This window comes from Centroberyx gerrardi, chromosome 3, assembly GCF_048128805.1.
Source record: "Centroberyx gerrardi isolate f3 chromosome 3, fCenGer3.hap1.cur.20231027, whole genome shotgun sequence".
Taxonomy (NCBI): Eukaryota; Metazoa; Chordata; class Actinopteri; order Beryciformes; family Berycidae; genus Centroberyx; species Centroberyx gerrardi.
Genome location: NC_135999.1, coordinates 15,695,724 through 15,719,313, shown reverse-complemented (window position 1 = coordinate 15,719,313; position 23,590 = coordinate 15,695,724). Strand labels below are relative to the sequence as shown.

General features: G+C 40.8%; 1 protein-coding gene across 4 annotated transcripts in view; it reads right to left on the bottom strand.

Moving 5' to 3' along the window:
* Positions 1-22,925, bottom strand: part of fat1a (FAT atypical cadherin 1a) — a 75,336-nt gene extending 52,411 nt beyond the window's left edge. For all 4 annotated transcript variants that reach the window (XM_078290668.1, XM_078290669.1, XM_078290671.1 and 1 more), the window contains exons 1-3: positions 22,822-22,925; positions 17,794-21,083; positions 1,706-2,020 (exon numbers count right to left, since the gene is read on the bottom strand). In XM_078290668.1, the coding sequence (XP_078146794.1) occupies positions 1,706-2,020; positions 17,794-21,055 (3,577 nt within the window). In that variant the 5' untranslated portion in view covers positions 21,056-21,083; positions 22,822-22,925. The remainder of the gene's footprint in view (positions 1-1,705; positions 2,021-17,793; positions 21,084-22,821) is intronic.
* Between the last annotated feature and the right edge of the window lie 665 nt (positions 22,926-23,590).

The following is a 23,590-nucleotide window of genomic DNA, read 5'->3' as shown; positions in this document are numbered from 1 at the left end:
ATTTCTAGCTATGGTCCCATACTTATCACAAGTTACTCTTCCATAGAAGGGGGGAAAAAAAGCCTGAATATATCGACACACAACGACTGTTTTCTTCACAGCCCAAGGACTGCCTACCTTGTTAAAACAGCTTTGTGCATGACTGCTTTGTTGGGAGACAAATATTTAATTTCCCTACACTTTTCTTTTTCAGCATTCCAGATTTTTATCAGCATTTGTAATCTGATCTTGTCATGCATGCACACAAACACCAAACGTATCTGTCTTTGCCCAGTTTATGCTGAGTGTGCTAAATGCAAGACCACACCTAGGTTTTCCCTTTTTTTATTCATTTACTTTTTGTTTCTTTCCCTGTCTTTTGGGGAGTAGCCAGGATTAGGCCGAGGCTTGTTTGGGAGGCATGCTACATGATGAATCCTTATTTGGTCATAAAATTCACATTGGCCACTTCTAACAAAAATAACCCCAGTTTGTTGATGTGACTACCTTGGAAAATAGGACCACACAAGTCAATGGGGACAAATTGGAGCAACTGCTCCAACGCCCATTCCTCACTGCAGTTTAAATCAGCACTGGCATTCAAAGCAATGAGAGACCAGTCTCCAAACTAGGTAAGATAAACAGATTCAGTAATTAGCACTTACTGAGAGACATACAGAGTTGCACAGTGTCATCTAAACCAGCTCATTTTGCTTCTGCGATCTACTGTATGTTAGTCAAAATGGGCGGCATTTAAATTCACACTAACTAATTAACATTCTTGCAATATTTCACATTTTAGCGGTCAGTTACCAGTACAGTGAGACAAATTTTATTTTTTCTAGATGTGAGTGGGTTTGTAGACAAGTGAAAATGTGCAAGAGGGCGATTGAGTATGCCCAAATCTAGAACCAATTCTTGAATGGTATTGAACAAAAATCCAACTAGAGTCCCACAAAACAGAGCAAAAACCTGCATGTTCACATAGACGTCCTGTCTGTGCATGAAGCTTCTTTTTGCACCTATTACAAGTATTTTCTCTGCTATTCAACTAAAACATAGTCTTCTCCGGCAAGCTTTAAAAGAACCCAATGAAATATTAATCATCCCACCATTTCCAGAGGACCATATGTGAACACACTTTAGAGTGTTAGAGTGGAAAAACCCCTGTAGGCTCGGCCCACTCCTGTCCCATGTTAAAATCATGTGTTCACACTGCTTTTCCTTTCACAAGAAAGCAAACAGGAACCTCTTAGAAGCTCTTCAGCAATGCACAGTAACTCAAAACCTGTCCAAGTCTCAGTTTAACATCTAGACCAATTCTTTATATATGTTTGCCCTATTCTTCACCTTTAAAGTAGTTGATGCCTTCAGTTGAAAGAATTAGATGTCGAATTTCATGCTCTCAATTTTCATTTGCAATTTATGGCCACCAATCTGTTAACATATAACCTACTTAATTGATCCCTACTTACATGAGAAACGTGAGTGGTCACTGTAGTGGTGCAAGACGGTGTGACAAGTTATTGTCTTATATTAACTTTTGGACTTTTAGATTTTTCACTGTGCACATGAAAAAAGGACTGTCCCTCAAAACTTATTAGCAGCCATATTCAAGATTAGCATTTGTCTTGGCGTGCAATGTAAGCTTGTGACAATGTAATTCCCGCTCTGATGATGCAATTTAAAGTGCCATGAATTGACATCCCAGTAACAGCAATCTTACCTGTCTTGGAGTTAATGGCAAAGAAACCCTGGGGGTTGCCGCTGGTGATCCTGTAGGTGAGTTTGTCACTGGCCTTGGCATCTGGGTCAACTGCTTCTATCTGGATGATTGACACATCTTTAGGGGAGTTCTCCATGACAGAAGGGTAGTAGACAGGCTCTGAGGTTTGCGGCGCGTTGTCGTTGACGTCCTGCACCTCAATGTAGACCTCAACAAAGGCAGAGAGTGGCACCACGCCGCGATCCATGGCATAGACCGTCAGCCAGTAGTGAGGTGTAGTCTCATGGTCCAGCAGTTCTTGTGTTCGAATGATGCCTAAGAGATGAGAAAAATGACAAAAAAACAAACTATTTAGTCTGTATTCTGTCAGAGAATATTTCACAGTGTAAGACATTACCTGTGTTTCATGCCACTGCCTGCACTGCACTATCAGTGAGCTCTGAAACTGAACTCTGAAGATGAACTCTGATCAGGCAATTTTAGGGGTTAATGAAAGGGACTGAAACATGAAGGTGGTGTATTCAAAACACCCAGGCAGTGCTCCTGTGTTTACATTCACTGGCAAGGACAGGGTTTTTTTTAACTGCTGGTCATTTGCCATGTGGGGGCTATAGCCTTCAGCTGAGCAAACAGAACAGCTTTCAGAGACATGTGAAGCCACCACTCCACAATGCTTCAATGGAAGAGTGGAGGATGGTTAGCTAGAGCAATCTAAAAAGAACTAAAAGGTGTAATATAAAGATATGGGACCGAACATGTGCATGTACATGGTAACTTATGTTAAAAAGGGTTAAAAAAAAAAAAAAAAGACAAGAAAGGCAATAAACAAGAAAGAAACTGTTTATGTTATAAGCCACTGTAACACTCATAGAGTTATACCTATTATAAAAGCACGGATTTGTCTTATCCCTCCCCCAATTTGCCAACTGTCTCAAGCAGATTGGAAAGTTAAATGTGGTATACACCAGGCTTAAAAAACACAAAACATGTAGGATAAGTATGTCCCTGTGCAGATTGGGAAAAGTGAGCGGTGATAAGCAACAATCAGTGATTCAACAGTCACATCTACACACACACAAGTAAGAATAGCAGAGGTGGAAATTCTGTATCAACATCAGGTGCATTTTACCAATACAATAATGCTACATAGGCCTAACTGTTTTCAAAAACCAATGCAGTCCTATAGGACATGGATATCCCTCTGACAATCACTTGCTTGAGTTGGTTGACTGATTATTATAACATCTGTTGCCACTAGTTAAGATGTTGCTCTCTTTTTTCTACCAAAGAAAAAAACAGTGAAGTGCTGATTTTTTTTAATGGCTGAAGCTAGCTACAACGTGGATGTTCTGCTGATCATTTGTGTGGAAGGGCTACCAGAAACAATAAAACTTGAGAAAAAAATCACAAGAGTGAATTTGCTTTAGTGCTTTTCACACCCCACCCCACTTACAAGCACTCACCAGGTGCTCAACAGGTCCATTTGCACTGTAGGAAAGGGATAAGTGGAAGAGGGGAGGGGAGTTGTTTGAGGTTTTCAGTTGTGTTATTTTTCTGAAATGTGTTTTTGAGGTTAAACTGATACATTTTGATATCCTTTCTCATAATGACATTGGTTATGCCAATAATGTAGCCCGTCACTACAAAAAAACAGTGCTTAGTTCGGATTTAAGATATTGCAATAACACATTTATTGATCTACTTATAAATTAAAGCTCTATATTTGCCAAACCACACAATAAAATGCTCTCTTGTGCAAAAAGAACTCATTCATCCCAATAGACATTTAACTGTAAACTGTGTTCGATATCTTCCAGACAGTAAAGACGCTGACAACCCTGATAATTAAATTCTTACTGTGGATTGTGTTATTTGCAATACCTACAGAACCCTGATAATTGCAAATGGAATTCACAGCCATATTTGGTTTAATTATTATTTGATTAAAAAAATTAAAGTGAGCTCATTGTCTAGGCACACCCTGGTGATTATTAGGTATGGGTGTTTGCCATTTTGCATGAGACAAAATCTGTAACACACAGTCAAAGTTTACTGGTGGCCTAGATAACGTAGAGTCCACAACAGCATGCACAGATAAGGAGACTTTGTAGAGGTTCAAGCAGTTCACCATAGAATCCCTTTCTTCTGCTGCAGCTTCTCAAAAGCCTTTGTTCACTCCCTGTAACTCAATGAACTGCACTGAAGGACTGTAACCGAGAGCAGCCAAACCTTTTGCCTTAGGTGATGAAAGATCTCTCAGAAAAGAGACAAAACTCCAAATGACTTGTCACAAAATTCTCAAATTCAGGAGCGGGAGGGGGAATGTTGGGGGGTACAGCTCATTTATTCTGTAGCTCAGCTTTTTTGAGTTCCTGTATTTTCAGTCAGGGTTCCTTTCTTGTCATTACTCATCATTACAGGTCTCTTAACTTAGCTTGAGGCATGTAATAAAGGAGGCAGTCAGGCACGGGAAAGAGATAGCTCCCCAATGTTTCCTTGAGCCAAGGGTCCCAGGGCAAAAACAGCACTGGCCAATATATCTTGAATGCAATATGGTTGATTTTATATAGTGAAACTGACTGCTTAACCCTGATGATACAGAGACAGAAACACAATCAGACATATGGAGCAAGCCAGAAAATAAGATTAACAGATATAAAATGCTAAATTGATTAAAATATTCCTGAAAAACGACATACTGCAGTAATGGCAAATTATGATCTTGCGAAAGCTGACAGCTCACAGCGAAAAATAAGGATCGCTACTGGGAAAACGATGTGCAGGAAATTGCAAATGTTAGACATAAATAAGAAATGTGAATTCTTATCTGACTGAGGCAACCTGAGCAGAAACACTGAGTGACAGGGGGAATGAGTGAATGTTTAAGACACTCACAGAGCGAGAAGAAGATTTGGAAAAGGGACATAAAAATAAGAGGAGAGTTAAGATGAGAATGAATGAAAAGGTGAAAAGGGAAAATGGTTAGAGGGATTGGGGGTGAGAAGAGGAGGCAGAGGAGAGGTGGTCATGTGTGCACATGCACACAAAAGGATGAGAAAACGTGCTAATAAGACAAAGCACAAGAGAGAAGAGGAGGCAAAGAGGAAAGTATGAGACATCTTTTGTACTTCTGCCAAGGAAATGCCCATGCTTGAGTGCTCATCCGTTTGACTGGCAGACACTGACATAGAAGAGCAATTCCACTCTCACAAGTGTCATCCTTTTTGCTGGCGGCTGCCGGCCTTGTAACTATCAGCATAGAGAAGATGGCTTCATATTTTGTAGTTAAACACTAGCAGTTGAAAGAACGTGAGCCAGGAGGACCTTGGATCTTGCATGAAATCTGTGGTCCACACAACTGTGCCTCGAATGGTCAATGACAATTTGCACGCTCAAGGTTTCTTATTTCTATTTATCTTGAACAAGGCTCAAAAACACCTGACCATAAATGTGTAAAACACCACAAAATATGAAAAGGCATCAGACATGGGCTTTTGGTGGATAATTACTCACAAATCACATGAAAGATAAATCTGAAGAATTTAGCTGCCACACCCATCCCACACACCTATACTACTCATAAGGCAGTTGCAAAACCTGCCCTTGGGCCAAAAAAAAAAACCAGACTGTGCAACAACCCCTGCCAGATTCCCTTTCCCTTCTTTTTCTTCTCTGCTCTTCCCTCTGCCCTCTGGCATTGTTCTCCAAAGTTACTGAGCATAGCGGAAGTGCGGTAGAGCCTTCACACAGCCAAATGATTTTTGAACTGTCAAGAACAGCAGGTATTTTAGGTGTGCACTTCAATCAACGTCCTGCATAGGACCACAATGAGTTTACTCCATAACTAGTTACAGTTACAGAGCAGTTACAGTTACCAACAGCTAGAATAGGGTGAAATTTGCTTTCAAGAAGCTGCAAGAACCTGTTCACTGCATGGATATCAAAAGTTGGCAATTGAAACAAATTAGAGCACCAATAACGATTATATGCTGTCAAAAGAGGATTAGGATTTGCAAAACCCAGTTTATCCCCTGTGTTTTTTTTTCCAAATAGCAAAGACACTAATTCAAAATTGGGCAATACTATTCTGCCTATATCAACCTGACTATCAAGTGACAAGCAGAGCCTAATTCTACATGAATATGAAAAAATAGTGTAACCATAGACCCAATAAGATGTGATTGTCTGTTAGAATCAGTTCACTGCACAGGAAAACATAAGAGACCATTACGGTATCTTTTAAGAACTAGAAGATCAGCAAATCCAGCTCACACCAGCTCCCCCCTAGTTTTCTCTGCACTTGAAAAGTTAGAACTTGCTTTGAACTACCTCCGTTAATTCAGTTCACCCCTACCCCACATTCCTCAGCCTTCTTAGGCCTCTTGCTCACATGCTTACATAAACTTTCTCAGCGTTTTCTCCCCCCTTCTCTTTCCACAGCCCTGGCAAAATGCTTCAAATTCCACGACCACGTTGTAGGGCCTAGTGTATTAGAAAAAGTCCTGAACTAAGCTTCCTGTTCCCCAGCAACTTAATATCACATCGCACCAGAGTTCCCAGACATCTGCAGCCAAGATCTGTGCTTCAAAAAGTTTTAGCCTGTTGGTATTAATCCCTGAAACTTTTGAAAAATTCAGAGATCTAAAGTGCGGTTGATTGTTGATTGTCGATTGTTGAAGTTGATTGTGTATTATGTTCAATGCATTTCCAGTGTGTGTTCATTTAAATACAATATGATGAGAAAGTGATTGTTGGTCCAAGGTGAACTAGCAATTACAGCATTTTGTCACTACAAATTCTCTTTTGTTCTTGTGTTCCAAGGAAATTTCTTCTAGTGTTTTTCATGCCGTTAGAAAAACACCTGTATCTGAGGATTAGACTACACTGATTGGTAATTTTCATCCCCGATCGTTTATATTGAAATTGGATTAAATAATTCTCAGGCTCTGTAGTGGTCAGGAAAGTAGTTTAGAGATGCATGCCAAACTGATCTTTCTATTGTATCTTTCTATAAGTTAGACTTATATCTATAAGCTCAAATATATCTATAGCTATGAACAGGCTTAGGTACCTTGGCTGTTTGATTCATATTGAGGTCACAGATTGGTGCCCATTGTTTTGTTTAATGGTCTCAGAGGGGTCATAATACATTAGGGTAGGTCTGGGAGATAATCAAGCAGATGCATGAGGATACAGTATCACGCAAAAGCCATGTCCGTCTAATCTCCTTCAATATCCTGGACAAACAATTATGGCCCACTGAGCCAATGAGCTAGCCCCATACCATTTCCACTTCATGTATCACTGCGCATTTTGTATACTATCACTACTGGCAGAAAAATTGCTATCATTGCTAGCTTTAGGGTAAATTGTACTTTAGACAAACTGCATCATTTCACCAGCTTAACAATGAAGAGCACTGTGACTCGCGCTGTATATCAACCTAATCCTATTGCCTTAAAAGGCAGGGAGCACAACTGCCACTTACGGAAACTGTATTACCAAATCAGCAGACATTGCCGATATTCATAATGTCTTTGCATGGTAGCCCTATTAAAAAACATTTTAAAATAATCATACCTAAAGAAAACTGAATATCCGCATTTATTACAAGTGAGCGGAGGAAAAAGCCTGAATAAAAATTCTTGAGTGAATGAAAGAGAGTGATACAACTGATACATGGCTGTGATACGCGCCTGATTGGCTTTTTCTTTCCTTTTTTGAGGGGGTTAAATTTAGTCCATTAATTCCAGTTGAGAAAGCTATTGGGACTTAGAAAGACAGCTCCCATTGTCACTGGGAACAGTGTTATTTCAAAAGGCCTTTGAACAGGCCTTAAAGCAATGCTCCTTGTTTTAATATCACATTATTATTTAGGAGCAGTTACTGTACTGCTGTCCCTCCAGAGCTCTGCCCACTCCTCTGATAACAATGAGAGAAACACATGGTCTCCTTGAATACTTTCCTGCAGACATAGACGTAACTGTGTTCACATCATCATACTGGGTTCTCTGGAAAAATCATTTTTGGAGGATATATAAGCTTCTGTGAAATATACTGTAGGTCTCAGTAAGTTCTACTGTTACTACTGCTGCTATTTGACACATCCTCCTAACAGTTCACCCCAAAATGAAATAATGTCATTATCTACTCACCCCCATGTCAACCAAAACTCCACTGAAGTTAACACGACCACATCAAACATACACTATTCACACTTTCAATAACAAGGAAGTGCCAGTGAGGTTCAAGTGCTTTTGGTCAGAAATAATCTGGATCCTGTTACAAAAGTAGTTTTGTTGGCTGTTTTTTGTTTTGTTAATTTGGCACAGAGCTACTTTGCAGCAGCAAAATAAAAATAAAGTGTGCATCATGTAACTGATGTTTTAATAAAGTTATTAAAAAACATAAATGTGTGACAAAGTTAAATGAAGAGTGAAAATAGAAATTTGCAACAGTACTAATTAATTACATGGATTGCCAAACAATAACATATAACAATAAAATGAATTTGTTTTACTGTCTGTTGTTGATACGGCTTCCATGCTCTCCGCCCTATAAATATCACATCTTGGCAACTTGAGTATCAGAGAAAATTAAGACTTTCTCAGGCCACTTTGTTGGCTCATTCATGTGTGCTCAACGTGTAATTACGGTATTTGAAACAGTACTTGAAGGCAACATAGGTCGGTCGCTTTAGCTGTTCTCCACAATGCCCTTGAGCAATTTGTTGAGCCCGTGCAATTTTAAGATTTCAGCATTTTCTTTTGGGTGCTTCCCTTGAAAATGACTGAACAGGTTCATTGTGTACCTCCTGTTGAACCAATTCTATCTTTGTAAATTTTACAAATGATGGTGTTTTAAGCTGTGATGGATCACACTGGTTGAACATGCTAGACATGCTAAATTCTATTCTGCTACATGTGGATTGTAGGCTGCTATATATCACAACATCCACGATCTCCCTGTGAAGGAACATTGTGACAAAAATTTAACCAGTGACCATGTACAATGGTCATATCACCACCTGTACAGTGTGTCACACTGTACGTCTCCTGCACTTTCTCCATGAGAAGAGATTGGTATTTGTAGTAAGTGGAAAGTGTCAGATTTGCCCTGGTGGCACTGCAGAGACAGTCCTGTAGAATGTGGTTTCAATTGTGTCGACTGATTGTTAGGTAGCACAGTACAAGGGACACGATGAATAGCAACATCAATCAAAAGACGCGTCCATCTTCGTGTCTCAGTTTGACTCAAAGAAGTTGTCTCTCACTTCACCTCAGGATTTTTGTACCATTTTATTTTGGTGCTCAGTCAGTTGTATTTTGAAAGCCAATGCATCATACTGACACTTAAGAATAACCAATAAGGTAAGGTTCATTGCATTACATGAACCCCGTCAGAGCAGCAAACCCCATTCCAACTGGGGCAGTGAAAGAAAAATAACATCAGATAAAACTGAACCTCTTTCCAAAGGCCTTGGTTTCCCTTGTGAATTAAATATAGTATTGTGAGCCCTATCTTAAAGATCTGTTTATCACAAAGACCACATGGATGTGCACACACATTTGGCCAGACAATGTCTGCACATCCATGTGGTCTTTGTGTCAGATAATTATGCATCGTGCCTTGTTGTATTTGTGTTCAGGCTGTCACTTGTCAAGCATCAGAGAGTATGAAATTGGTCATAAGTGCCTGAAAGAGTGGCTGAAATTTGAATAAAAGGATAAAAGCATGTCAGCATTGCTTAAATCTCTGCCAGAGTTGAGAAGACAAGTCCTTGGTAAAGATGCTCCGATGTGTCCATGATGAAGGTTTTTCAAAACATTAACTAATGCAAACTGACTGATATTCGGAATGTTTCAGAGTTCTTTTTATTCTAATTTAGTCTATATCTGGAATTCAGTTAAATGATAGTTCATCTATTTGGCTGACAGAACTATATCCTATTATAGCCTAAAGAAAAGAGATGCCTCCTAGATGCCAAAACTCAAAGCTGCTGTGCCAAAAAAAAAAAAAAACGATTTTGACAGTGCTGTTTAGGACAATGGTTCTGGTTGATTAAGGTTAGGGTTAGTTTTAAAGAAATAAGCTAATATAAATAACCTTCATGGATGTTCCTGGGCCTCACTGTGAAAGGTTAGGGCCTAGGTGTAAAGGTGTAAAATCAATAACTATACTTTAACAGAGGTACAATACATAGACCTAATGAAAGTGAACCATCTTTAGCCAAAATCCAGCATTAGCATGACAAGAATGAACACACAAGGAAGCACATCCTCTGCACGAGGCACATTTAAGTTTCTTTAAAAAGATTTAATGGACTGAGAGAACAACAAACTTTTAACTGGAGAACGTGTGCTTTTCATTTAGCACCCTACAATCAACTTTGGCCCGCTGCACATTCCTGGTCCCGTCTCCACAGCGACAGCACTCAAGCAAAGACTATTTGGAATCATGTGCCACTTTGCAGTCCCACTTTTATCTCAAACTTACAGCCATTGAATGAAAAATTAGGGGTAAGAGTTCTCACTTTTGGTCAATCATGTCTGATGCCTGAAAATAGACCATCAGCCAATACTAGCCTGCGTCTCATTCAAACCTGTGAACCCAAGCAATTCACCGCATACCTTTCTTATCTCTCATCGCTAAGGGTCAGCTTACCTCAATAGGAGGACACTGGAAAAATAGAGCAGGAGAAGGCATATTTTTAAGGGGGTGGAAAACACACACGCTTTGTCATTATGCATCAAATTGTTTCATTTGCCTTCACAAAGATCTCTTTCACAGCACAGGCTGCAAACAACTTCAAGTGAAAGGGCAATGCATACATTATCCAACAAGAAAGGGCAATGCATACATTATATAATGAGCATCTGTGTTCCATCTACAATGAACACACTCTGCATAGACACTTCTGGTCACCTTCAATACTACATCATTTCAATTCAAGCGTACAAATAAGTGTTCGAAGCAAGTTGCTTGTTTGCAGTCTCAGAAAGTGGTTTAGAAAAAAAAATTTAATGGCATAGCTGCTGGTATCCTTGTGCCTGAATTCGCTATTTCCTTCAGAGTACTCAGAGCGACAACATTAATATGCGTTTGTACTCAACAGTGTGGCCTACCAGCAGTGCACTTTTATCCTTCCTTCATTTTGAAGCACATGGATCAATCAAGCATATCAAGCACAGCCCATAGCAAACATCATCCCTCCCTACCCCTTGGATTATTGGTGGCACTGATCTAGGCCAAGTTTAATAGTTGTGTTAAGCAATAGACATTCTTCACTGCAGATCACTGAGTAGTGTTGCTCTCTCATAAAAAAGCTAAACTTTGCCTTTCCAAACTCCTCAAATTTAGTACTGAGACAATTGTTGAATACTTGAATACTATGGCAATTGTTAGCAGTGTAGTAGGTGTTTGTACGCCTTTGCGCTATTAAAATTTCATATTACCCTTTGTGTGCTTGATTATATAACATATTACAAGCACTTTCCCAAAAGCACTTGAGTGCGCAATACACCAAAAAGAACTAAGCAGTTAGGCCTACATGATAAACAGCAACGAAGTATAAGGTATTTAAAAAACATGACTGAATTGTCATGAATGAATTTACTGAATAGAATTCTTGGAATGCGCTTTTACACATGCACTCATCTCACTTTTCCTCTTCTACCTTGCAGTATTATACAGCATAAAATAATTGGAAATCCTACTATGTATAAGATTTGCTAAATGTCAAGTATATACATACACTGATATACAGGCAATCACACCAGTTGGCCCTTCAGCGCATTGCTGAACTTATGGGCAAGCCCAACATCATCAGTGGAAATGTGAAGGCATTTACAAATTTTGCTCTATGTGTATGCGCTCTAGGAATATGTTAGAATAACTGGGGATGAAGGGTGGTGTGAAGCAGAACTGTGGATCACACAACTTCCCCAAGACCTAACATTCATCTTTTGACAATTATTCACGCACACCAGGTACCCATTCCCACTCTCCTGAAACTGGCAGACTGGTTGGAATATGAAATCCAGGTCCAGGAGGATACATCGTGGTTTGACAGCAGTTCTCGGAGGGAACTCCGTCTATCGTTTTGCAGGGCACAAAAGTCAAACCTACAGGAGATGCACCCACAGCACCAGCTGTCCACCAAGCACCAAAGAAGTTTTGTCTATACTGCGATAATACCAAACACATCTTAAAATGTGCTGCTAAACCTGTAACAACACCTCCTCAGTCTACACAAGATCAACAAGAGGGCCTCCAAGAAGCTAGATAAAAGCAAGAACTCTGTTTCACTGAAATTAGAGCCACCCAAGTCCTAAATGAAGCAGAGAAGGTTTTGTACATTGGTAGACCCCCTAGGGCTCGTGGGTCCTGCTCAAGGCAAAGTGGTGGTCAGAAATGGAGACCAGACTCTGGAGACATATGCCATCCTGGATGATGGGTCGGAATGCATCATCCTCTTCCACTCAGCAGCCCACCAGCTGGGCAATGAAGGTCAGCCTAAGAATCTACCGCTCCAGAGAGTGAGACAGGAGCTTCAGACGCTGCACAGAGCGGTCGTCTCCTTCACTGTCTCAGCTGCTTGCGCCCTGAAATGAGTATTTCATATAAAGGAGGCCATCACTCCACCATAACTTCTGAGCAGCAACGCTCTTTCGCATCCTCTCTGTCCCCACCAGCAGCCAAGTTGTGGCTTTATCTCTGTGGGACAAGAAAAGGGATTGGACGACCCAGCCTTACCTGAGGACCTGCTACATATCTGGAGGAAGTGGGAGAATAAGCTTTCAGATCTGCAACACTTCACCTTGCACAGATGCTACAGTAGCTTGAAACTGGATTCCCCCACCAGCCAACGAGATGTGCATGTGTTATGGCTCTGTGGCCTATCTTGGAACCAAGAGTCCCAGCAGTGAGGTTGAAGCGTCATGCCTCACAGCGAGGTCACAAGTAGCCCCAAAGCACTCCCCATCCGTCGAGTGTCTGTGGGCACCTGAGTGGCGGAGATACAGGACCTCACTGATGGTAACACGTGGCATTACATGGACTCTGCCAGCAACCCAACCCCACAGATGATATGCGAGAGAAGCCACTCTCTGCACTGATGACAAACACCCACTGGAGCCAGGGCCCAACCTTCCTGCATGGAGGTCCAGACCAGTGGCCACAGGTACCACAGCCCCAGGTACCAGTACCTTAGTCGACAGCGAGGAACTAAGGAAACCAACCTTCGATGGCCATATCTCAGCACCACCTGGCCCATCTATACCTGATGCCAGTCAATTGACAACCTTCTGAGACCTCATTGAAGCCACTGCACAGTCAGTGCTACCATCACAGCCAACGACTAGAGAACGATAGAGAAAGTCCTCCTCCAGCAGGTGCAGCAGTTTCCCTACAGACCTTAATCAGCTGAGGACAGGGAAACCAGTTTTCAACAGCAGTCGCCTCCTTACTCTGGCCCCAAATTCACATTCAAGGATTACACAGTTTTACCATTTTTATGTTTGGTTCTGTACGTGTGCAAACATGTAAAAGTTTCCCATCTCCTCTTCTACTAAAATATGCAGTTCTGCAGGTGAGAACTTCAGTTTTTGTGACACACTGCCATATGGTGAATGTGGTCCACTGAACTTTAACACAAGTGGACGATTTGTTCATTAGCCTACATAAATAAGCAATCCTTAATTAACATTAGGATCTCATTGGCTGTCACCTGCTCTTAGATTATGGCAATGGTAATTTGACTCCATCACAGCAAAGACACAAAGAAGTAAAATTATAAATTTGTCCTTAACAGCCCTCATTTCTCTTGTTCGCTTGACATTTTAGAAACAAACTGCTTTTGCTGATGTAGCCTATGTATTCTGAGCTCAACTTAAGCGTTAAGAAGAAATGTTTTCCTTGATGAAAATTTGAAAACAACATTATAGAATTACAGTATGAAATCAAGCATTTTTCCACATACAACTTCAACATAGCAGTATGCTCAGGTCTGGGTCTAATCATTCCTGTGTCGAGGGATATCAGGGTCTATCTGTTATTAAAGGTAGGCCACACAGATAGGCCTATGTTTTGGTTAGAGAACTTTTGTTCTCACCTATGAAGACCTCTACTCCATGTCTTAATATAATAAATCTAAATAGAGTCAGTGGGTCAACAACAAGTACAACAGAGCACTGCCCAGCATTACGTTCATGATACTTTAAAATTAAGCTGCCGTTGAGGACATGAGCAGAAACCAGCTTTGTTCATGAAGTCAATTACTGTTAGTAAACTTTCTCTAATAGATCAGATAAAAGCGAGAACTGGAAAAATTGTCCCATAGCAAGAAAGTGGGGCCGGAGAAGAGGCTGGACAAGGGTAGGTTTAAAATAAGATGGCACTGAGCCAGTGGCCAGAGAGCTGTTAATAATAGAGAGAGTGTTTGGGCAAACAGTTGCCATGGCTCCCTTAGGACTCTAGCAGGAAGGAACTATATCTAGGGAACATGAAGTGGTTTCCATAAAAGGTTTCTATTACTTGAAATTGACTTAAATGAGAATAGGGTGGTATTCAGTAAACAGTGATCTTGTACAGCAGTTTTAAATTGAACCATAATGTTTAGAAAATAAACAAATCAGTTGTTTGTTCCCTTCCCATAAGTCCTTCATCAAATAAAGAAACTAGATTCTATGTGTGACTTGGATACATCAATCAAGTTGGCAGCATACCTTGCCCCCACCAAGTATGTCAGGGCCTTTAATAACTCAATTACACCAACAGCGGTGCCTGAGCACAGACAAATGACAGAATTAGCCTGATCCGAGTCCACTCACACACCTCACTCAGGTTCATTTTTTTGATGTGTAGGCCAAGACTTACTAGTAACTATATACAAGTTTCAGACACCCTGAGGGGTCATATTTTGCATATGGAACAAACAGCCAAAAGAAAACAAAACACAGCTTTATAATTCCTTGTCTCATAGTCCTGTGGTGCCATACCACTTCTGCTGTGAGACAAAAACATTTCAACATTTTCTTTTCAAAGCTGATATTGTGTAAAAGTTTTGGGCGTCAAGTAGCCGATACCGATCAGTTGGGTCTGATTTAGATCTTAGATCGGCTTGGGACTTCCCTATTAATCGATTACAATTTTGATAATCTATCAATAATGATTTATGTTTGGCAAACATATCAAGGTAGATTTTTTTTTTTTTTTGCCAAACATTTTACAAGAAAATGATGCTCACATTATTCACATTATTCGCCCTAGGTAGCCTCTAGATGGGCCATTATCTTTGTTCAAATGTGTTGTCTTTGTTGTTAGTAATGCAAGTTAGGTGTGCAACGGTGAAAAGTACTTAAGTGCAGGAATTTTTGTAGTTTCGGTTATCTTCAAAAGTGCCTCCAATGTTTTTATTTTTTGGTACAATCTAAAATATAAAAGAACGTTTACTGGTTTAATTCCTGCACTTTGATATGCATACCCATTTACCTATTCAGACACAGATCACTAATCTCACCTGCCATTTTACGCTGTAACCTGCAACACTATCTAGTATACAGTAGGTCTGAACGATTTTGAAAAAATATCTAATTGCGATTATTTTGACTGATATTGCAATTGCGATATAATTTGCGATATTAGAGGGAATGATAATTTTTACATCATTATTCTCATTTTCATTGAAAAACGTATTAAAATGATTATGGTGTGATTTTTGCGGGGATCTGTACCAAACAAAGATGTTTTCTTAAGTCTGTAGAATATGATGTGTAGGCCAGGACATCTCTGCAGCACGACAATATTTAATTTAAAATGGTATTTTGACACACATTTCGCCGTTAACAAATATTGCGCCTCCTGCGATTTTAAAATTGCAGTAGGCCATATGTGGCCTACTGTGCGATTTCGATAAAATTTCGATTAATTGTTCAGCCCTAGTATACAGTTAAGTTTTTTCTCTTTTATAAAATATATGTTTTGTTCAGATTTGTTAAATCTCAACACCTACTCTACCAGAAACAGGGTTTCTACACTTTGCCTCTAGTTTCATGCACAGCCAGACATTTAATCAACCACCAAATGCAATGCTTTCCATAGTAAAGACAAACACACGTGCATGGGCTCAAGATTATAGGTGTCACGTAAACCAGGAACAGACTTCAGCAGTCTTCCCTCAGTCCTTGCCACTCTGAAAAACAAATTCCAGAACTGAAGGTGTGTGGCTTCTGGCATTTTTCCTTGTAGCCTACCACTTTTTCATTTGTTTTCTAATTTTAACCCATTTTAATACATTTTGGTCAAGAGTCACAACATGCAGCTGCACCACTGTAACACCACTGAATATATAGCAGGGTGTACACCCATGCTTATATTTTCCTTTTAGCAACATATATTCTAAATGCATACGATAACCTCACACCCCTAACGAACCACACCCTTCATCTAGTGAAATCATAGGAGGGGCATTACCACCTTAGCTGTATTTGGTTGTCTACTGACCTCAGATGTGATCCATAATAACACAACCCAACCCATCATTGCACCTCCTGATAAATCACTTAATATAGGCCTTGAGGATTAAGTCATAAGATGAAGCCAGGCTCCCTGAATCTGTACCCTATACAGGATTTCAAATTATAAGTAGCCCCAAAGAACAACATCAAGATATTTTCAAGAATACAGCATCACACTCTCAAAACATGTATCCACTAGAAAGTGATGTACTCCACAGTAAACCTGCATTATTACTTCCAAATGTTCACTACCACTACAGTCAAGTCAATAAGTTGGGAAAAACTTACAAAATGAAAGTCATAATTCTAGCATGAAACACATATGGCAGTCAAAAATTTTAAGCTTAAATGTCCCCAGCATCTCTGCAACGTTATTACAAACCAACAGCTACCACACAGAGAACAAGCAAACGAAGACTGGACACACACCACAGCCGACACAGTCCTTGAGGAGAGATCCTTCATAACAGCTCATCCCCTCATGCTAAATTTACTAGCCGAAAGAAAGTAATTTCCCCATAGATTCACTGAGGAAACTTCCTGTCAACTTCCTTAAATAATTCACATCAATCCGATTCTTAATAAACATTAAACTTAGGACATAAACCACTTTTACACCAATAAAAGTCAGTGAACTAAATTACATTTCCAGCTTTCTTATGCAGATATGAACCTTTGAGGTTACATATGCCAAGAAAAAACGATGTATTATGCATTAAGTTTCACTGGCTCATTTAGACATTAAATATGTATACTGCAGAAGAGAATTTAATTTTAAAAAAGGGAAAAAAAACTCACATTAAGTCACCCAAGAATGTGGTTACTAAGTTTAAAAAGGAGGGCAGCAAGCCAGGTCCGAAACATCCAAATCAGGTGATCGTTAGATTTTTGTGGCAGGAACTGTTGGAATTCCAGACTGCTTATTTTGACTCTCTGGCACAGGTGTTAAAAAGGTTCTGGGCAGCTGAGCAAGTATTAGGCTAATACATTTTCTACAAGATCATAAGGAGCCAGCAAGCAAATCCTGCCATCAGCAGAAGATCCAAAACGTGTTGTTATAAAGACTAAATGGTTTTTAAAAAATGAAATTAGAAAAAAATCAACCTTAGGTGAAACGAATTTATAGCATATCATGTGGCCAGAAATGTGTCCATTTTTCCAAATTGTAACCAAAAAAGGAGTTTGCAGTTATGCAGTGAGAGCATGACTGGGGTGAAAGAGGAGGTGAAATCACTCAGAATTCTCTTAGTTCCACAGCAACTATTTAGGAATGTCCACTGCAGGTCTGAGAGACAGCTGGTCCATCTGTTCCTGCCATCAATTCTCCCAAAAGAGAAAAATGATTGGAATCAGGAAGCTCACCCGCCTCCTGGAAGCCTCCCTTACCTCACCGTCATGCACAATGACATAAAGTAAATAGTAATAGTGATAAATTCTAGGTGCGTAAAACTTTCCTTATGCTAATTATTTCAAACTGATGACCCATTTGGAATCTTTAGAGATTAATGATAAACAGAAAGACTCTTCACATAGCTGTATAATAATGACATAGACGAATGAGAAGAAACTCACCAGTCTCCTCATCAATGGTGAATATCCCAAGGCCAGATCCATCCCGTATGGAATATCGAATCTCCCCGTCTCTGCCATTGTCGTCATCTGCAGCAGTTACTTTCATCACCGAAGTCCCAACAAGCGCATCCTCTTTTATAAATCCCTTTTCCACAAATGATGGGAAAAAAGGCCAGTGGAGATTCTCATTCACATCCACCACGTCCACTTCAATGAAACAGGTTGATGACAAAGACATAGGCTTCCCTTTGTCTTTAGCTTTTGCTGTAAGATTGTACACCTGCTTTGTCTCATAATCTAGATTTTGCACAATCCGCACAGCACCGCTGAGTTTGTCAACTTCAAAATTCCCGTCTCCATTATCGATAAGGCTATATCGTACCTGGCTGGACGGTCCAATATCAGGGTCATGAGCCTCCAGCCACATGATTATAGTACCAATAGGAAGGTCTTCCCTCACCCTCACGCGGTAATTGGGGGGAACAAATTTAGGTGGGTTATCATTGACATCCTCCAAGATGATCTTAAGCAACACTGTGGACACTAGCTGCGGCTCACTCACTGCCTGGTCACGGGCCGCAATCTTCAAAATATACACTGGATGGACCTCACGATCCAATGGCTTTGTCACAGTCACCAAACCAGTCTCCTCATTGATCGAAAAATGATCTGTGCCCGCCAAAATTGAGTACTTGATGATCCCATTATCCCCTTGGTCCTTTTCTGTTGAATCCACCTGGATAATTTCTGTTCCTACGGGTGTGTTCTCACTTATTTCAACTGAATATGAATCTTGCAAAAATTGAGGGCTATTATCATTAGCATCTAAGATCTTAACATCCAAGAGGCGTGATGACGATTTCTGTGGTATACCAAGATCATACACCGTGACGTTGAGTGTGTAATGGTCTGTTGTTTCCCTGTCGAGAGGAGAATGAACCAAAAGCCAACCACTTTCCATTTCTACAATGAAGCGGCTCTCTGTGTCTCCTCCTGAAATAACATACACTAGTTTTCCGTTGAAGCCACTATCTGTGTCTGTGGCACTTAAATGGACGATGCGGGCCCCAACAGGAAGGTCCTCTCTAACCTCAATGATACTCGGAAAAGATTCTGCAAACTGAGGAGTATAGCGGTTGACTGAGTGAATGTCCATAAAGTTATCCTCTGGTTCTGTTTGTGTGTGAATCTTGCTGCCCTGAAGCAGCTTTTCTGCCAACATTGTGGCAACACCAGTGTCCACACATTTTACTTGGACCGGCTTGCGCGCTGTGATGACTGTTATATTCATGATCACTGATTGAGTCTCGTGTTCACCGTCGCTTGCAGTGATTTGTAAACTATGAAAGGACACTTTGGCTGCCTCTCCCTCACTCAGTGTCTGCTTCAGCGAGAGCACCCCAGAGTTTGGGTTCAGTTCAAACAGATCAAGATCATTTCCAGCTTTAATATTGTACCGTACTAGCTGCAGTTCATCAGCATCTATGGCAGACACTGTTGTTATCTGCTCTCCCACGCCGTGGTCTCTTGGCACAGTGACTTCACAGTCTACATTTTCAAATAGAGGCTTATTGTCATTCAGGTTATTTAGTGTTATGGTGACTGATGCCTCCACCTCTCTGCGGAAAGGGGATCCCCAATCTGATGCCCTGACTTTGAGATTGTAAATCCTTGGCATGAGCTCATAATCTAGAACCTCTGCAGTACTGACGACACCAGAGAAGTAGTCGATGACAAATGGTTGCGGGATCACATTGGTAATGCTGTAGGTCACATAGCCATTCTCACCTCTGTCTAGATCAGTGGCTTTAACCGCTAGCACACTGGTCCCTACAGGTACATTCTCATCAACACTGGCCTTGTAGGATGTCTGCTGGAACTCAGGTGCATTGTTGTTCACATCAATCACATCTATGATTACTTTAGTTGCTGCCTTTTTGTCACTGGTGGTAACTTCCAGCTCAAATCTAGGTGCATAATCAGCATTGATGTGTCCTGTTGTGGTGATTAAGCCAGTGTCTGGATTAATAGCGAATCTGTTCTTTTCAGACTTGTGTCTAAAAGCATATTTTAGCTGTGGATACTTGGGCAAAGCTGTTACCATAGCAACAGGTGTATGAAGAGGGGCAAATTCACTGAGATTGACCCTGTAAACAGCTTTTTCAAATTTAGGAGGGCCCACTTTAAACTGTGCAGAAGTAACATGGACCAATTTAGCAGATGAAAATTGAGGGGGGCTTCCTTTGTCCTTCGCCTGTAAAGTGAGGTTGTATCCGAAAGGCTGGCTGTCCCAGTCTACATCTTTGACCGCTTTGATTTTATACTCCTTGCTCCCAGGACTGGTTCTCACAGCCTTGAACTGCTGAAGGGGGTCACCTGCCACAACACTCAATGATGCTATCTCTCCATTTGGTCCCTGGTCATTGTCTTCCACTGTCACAATAGCGTAGGTGGGGTCACGATCGGCATCTGAAGGGGCCAGGGTCACAGCCGTGATTACAGGTGCGTGTTCATTGGCCTGTTCCACCCTAACTGCAAGTTTGGCCATGCTACTGAAGCCACTGCTCCCATACAGCTTCATGCCTCTGTCCACTGCCAGGATCTCCAATTCGTACAGCTTGGTCTCAGAATAGTCCAGTTTGCCAGTCAGTGTCACCACTCCACTTGTTGGATGAACTGCAAACATGTCCGTCCACTCTCTGAAACTATAGTAGTATTCTCCATTAGTACCGATGTCTGCGTCTGTTGCCGTGACTTTGGCCACGCTTGTGCGTATGACCGTGTTCTCTGGCAGAGAGATGCTGTAGGAAGTCGGTGAGAACAGAGGCCTCAGATCATTGGTGTCCAGTACCTGCACCTTAACCCTGGTGCGACACTCCAAATTGGTGCCTCGTTCCACAGCTTTAACAGTCAGCGTGTAGTGGTCTTTAACCTCCCGGTTCAGAATGGCAGTGCTGCCTCCTTTGGTCCTTATTCGCAAAAAACTGAAATCTCCCAGCAGGTATTCCTCCGCTTTGAACAGGTTCTCATTGTCTCCAGAGACTATTTTGTACCGTATCTCCCAGGCCGGGTCTGTGATATAGATACCCATCTTGGCATGACTCTCTAAGTAAGTCTTAGCAGCAGAGTTCTCATATATGGTTGCATTGTAAACGGAGTGAGTGAATTGCATGGAGGCTGCCCTCACCATCCTTTGGTTCCCTGCGCAGCCACAGAGGAGCTGCAGGAGCAGTACAAGCAGTGAAATCAAGTGTTTCCCCATTATCGTACCGTGATCTTCACAGAACCACCTGGAAACAAAATAAAAATATGGTTAAAATCAGTGTGTTAGAAAGCTTTAGCCTGTATAAAAGCAATTTTCATCGACCTGGTCGGTAGAGAAAATAATCTATAATAATTACTACTAATCAAGCACAAAAGAGTAAATAAGCTATTGAGACAATTATTTGCAATTATCACCCCCTGAGTTGGTAACTTGTGGAGATAAATGCTGCAAACCGTATTCCTCTCTTTACTGTGCACTTCCCCCAGACTCCTTTAAATGCCTTGACAAGCGATGGTTAGGTTGATAAATGGCTAAATCGCTGCCATGTGGGAATAAGATAAGGTAGAGAGGTCAGGTGACTAGATCTAAGCCTGCACTGCTGCCACTTCTGCACATTGTCAGACACCAACTATGTGCATTTTATAACAGTAGAACCTTATTTATCCAAACGTCAACTTCATGAAAACACCAATCAGCTGAAATAACACAATGAGAAAAAATATGGCAATATGAGAACAGATAAAGGTTTAATTTCCCTAGTGATGAATCCAACAGTAAAGAATGTGTCCTTATGTGTACATGCACATTTCATAGTGTTTAAAAAAAATCTGTATGGAATTGCCATACATTTCATACTTCTGAAATGTTTAGTCTCCCACTAAAGACCTCCCTTTCTGAGGATTCATACGGACAGTTTGGACAAAAATTCTCATCTTAATAACACGTTAATACACGTATTTCAACGACTGCCCATTTCATTAACCTAAAATGGGCTTCTAAGATCAATAGCAGGAGTTATACAAACAGAAAAAAGCTGCTGTGGTAAATTAAACACAAGCGGTGCTCCTTTGGATCTTCACGAGGTACCATTAAGGGTAAAACTAGTGGGGGAATATATATATATTTTTTTTTTTTAAATGGACAAATTATCGTTTACAGCTGCCTTACTTCGTTTCAAGCTTTGTGTGTGTAGCACAGCTATCTGTACAAAGACAAAAAGCAAGTCGGTGCCATGTCTGTGCAAGAGTAGGCTACTTTATATAAAATCTAGCTGTTACATTATTTACTTTTGGCGTGTCGACCAGTCTGGTCATAGGTTAGGTATTAATGCTTTATGTGAGGTTAATAAGTGACAGAACCTAGCCCAAATCACTTCAAATCCGGAACCATCGCCTGCAGGTACAAAAGATGCATCTGCTGGTGCGCGACCATTGTAAAATATTAAACTGCAACTAAACTTGTAGCCTATATTTAGATAGAGATCCAAAAGATTACACGTCAGTTAAACTTTTCACTATTTCAATGCAACCTGCAACCGATGACTTGTTTTCAAAAAGCAAAAAGTAAAGCGTTTCAGGCAAATAGATGCCTCCAGACTGTTTCATTTCCAACCCCCATCCCCCAACTAAATCCATTCACTTTAACGGAACGATGGCAGCCGTGCGCTAAGCAGATATTGTTTAAAAAAAAACACCATTCCTCTCCAACACCAGTTCAGAACAATGTAGCTATAAAACACTGGCAAATAAACATGCTACAATCCACTCTCCAGTGTCATAAAACACGATATTATTAGAATAACATAGTTTTGTTGGCGCTAAACTTCTCCAAAGAGACAGAGAAAGCAGCGGCGGCTGGTTTCTTTCAGACCGCAGCTCACAATAGCCGACCTATCTCAACTTTTTTCACGTTTCACAGATGCCGAAGCTTACTCGCCGTTGCCCGAAAAACCCCACCGATGACAAAAACAACGCTTCACATACCTCTTCTATCAATAATGTCGTAGATTGGGAGGTTTTGCATGTAGTTTATGGAGTCCAAATCTCGGCATGGTAATACGTGGACTACTCCTCTCCGTTACTCCATCTACCAAGCTCTCTCCTTTTTCCTCAGTGCTTCCCTTTCTCTCCCACACTGGAGCTGCCCGGTATCTCTCCGCGCTGCGCACGTCCGGATCTACTTACCGCTGGCATGAGGATAAAACCTTTCCACTCTGAACCCACTATCCGGATACTTTGATTTTACCCGACTTTAGGCTAAATTATATATTGCTCTGATATATTCCCACACGGGGCAAGCGCAATTAAATTAGGCAAATCTTAATCCATAGTTCATCCTTCTTCACCTATAGCCCCAAGTACTTCTTTTTCAAGGGCGTCATTTCACTAAGGTATTAAGGTAGGGAAAAGTCTACATCTAACATCATTTGCCACCAAAGCTATCAAACCCCCGTATATCGACTACATTTCCGGGGATAAGTGGATCAATGATTGATGACCGGCAGGGTTTTATCAGCCTATTATTTGATCGATGTGATAAATTATTGGTCACCAAACTATCGGGAACCAGCGCACACCCTGATATGATTTTTTTTATATGGCTTCCATATAAATAGTTTTTTGATCTTTGCCCTCCATTATATTCTCCTCTTCTAATCTTCTTTAGTTTAGGGCAGGCCTATGGCACGTGGGATATTTTCACAAAGGGCAAGCCCTGACCAGATTTGACTAACCTTAATCCAATAGTCCATTT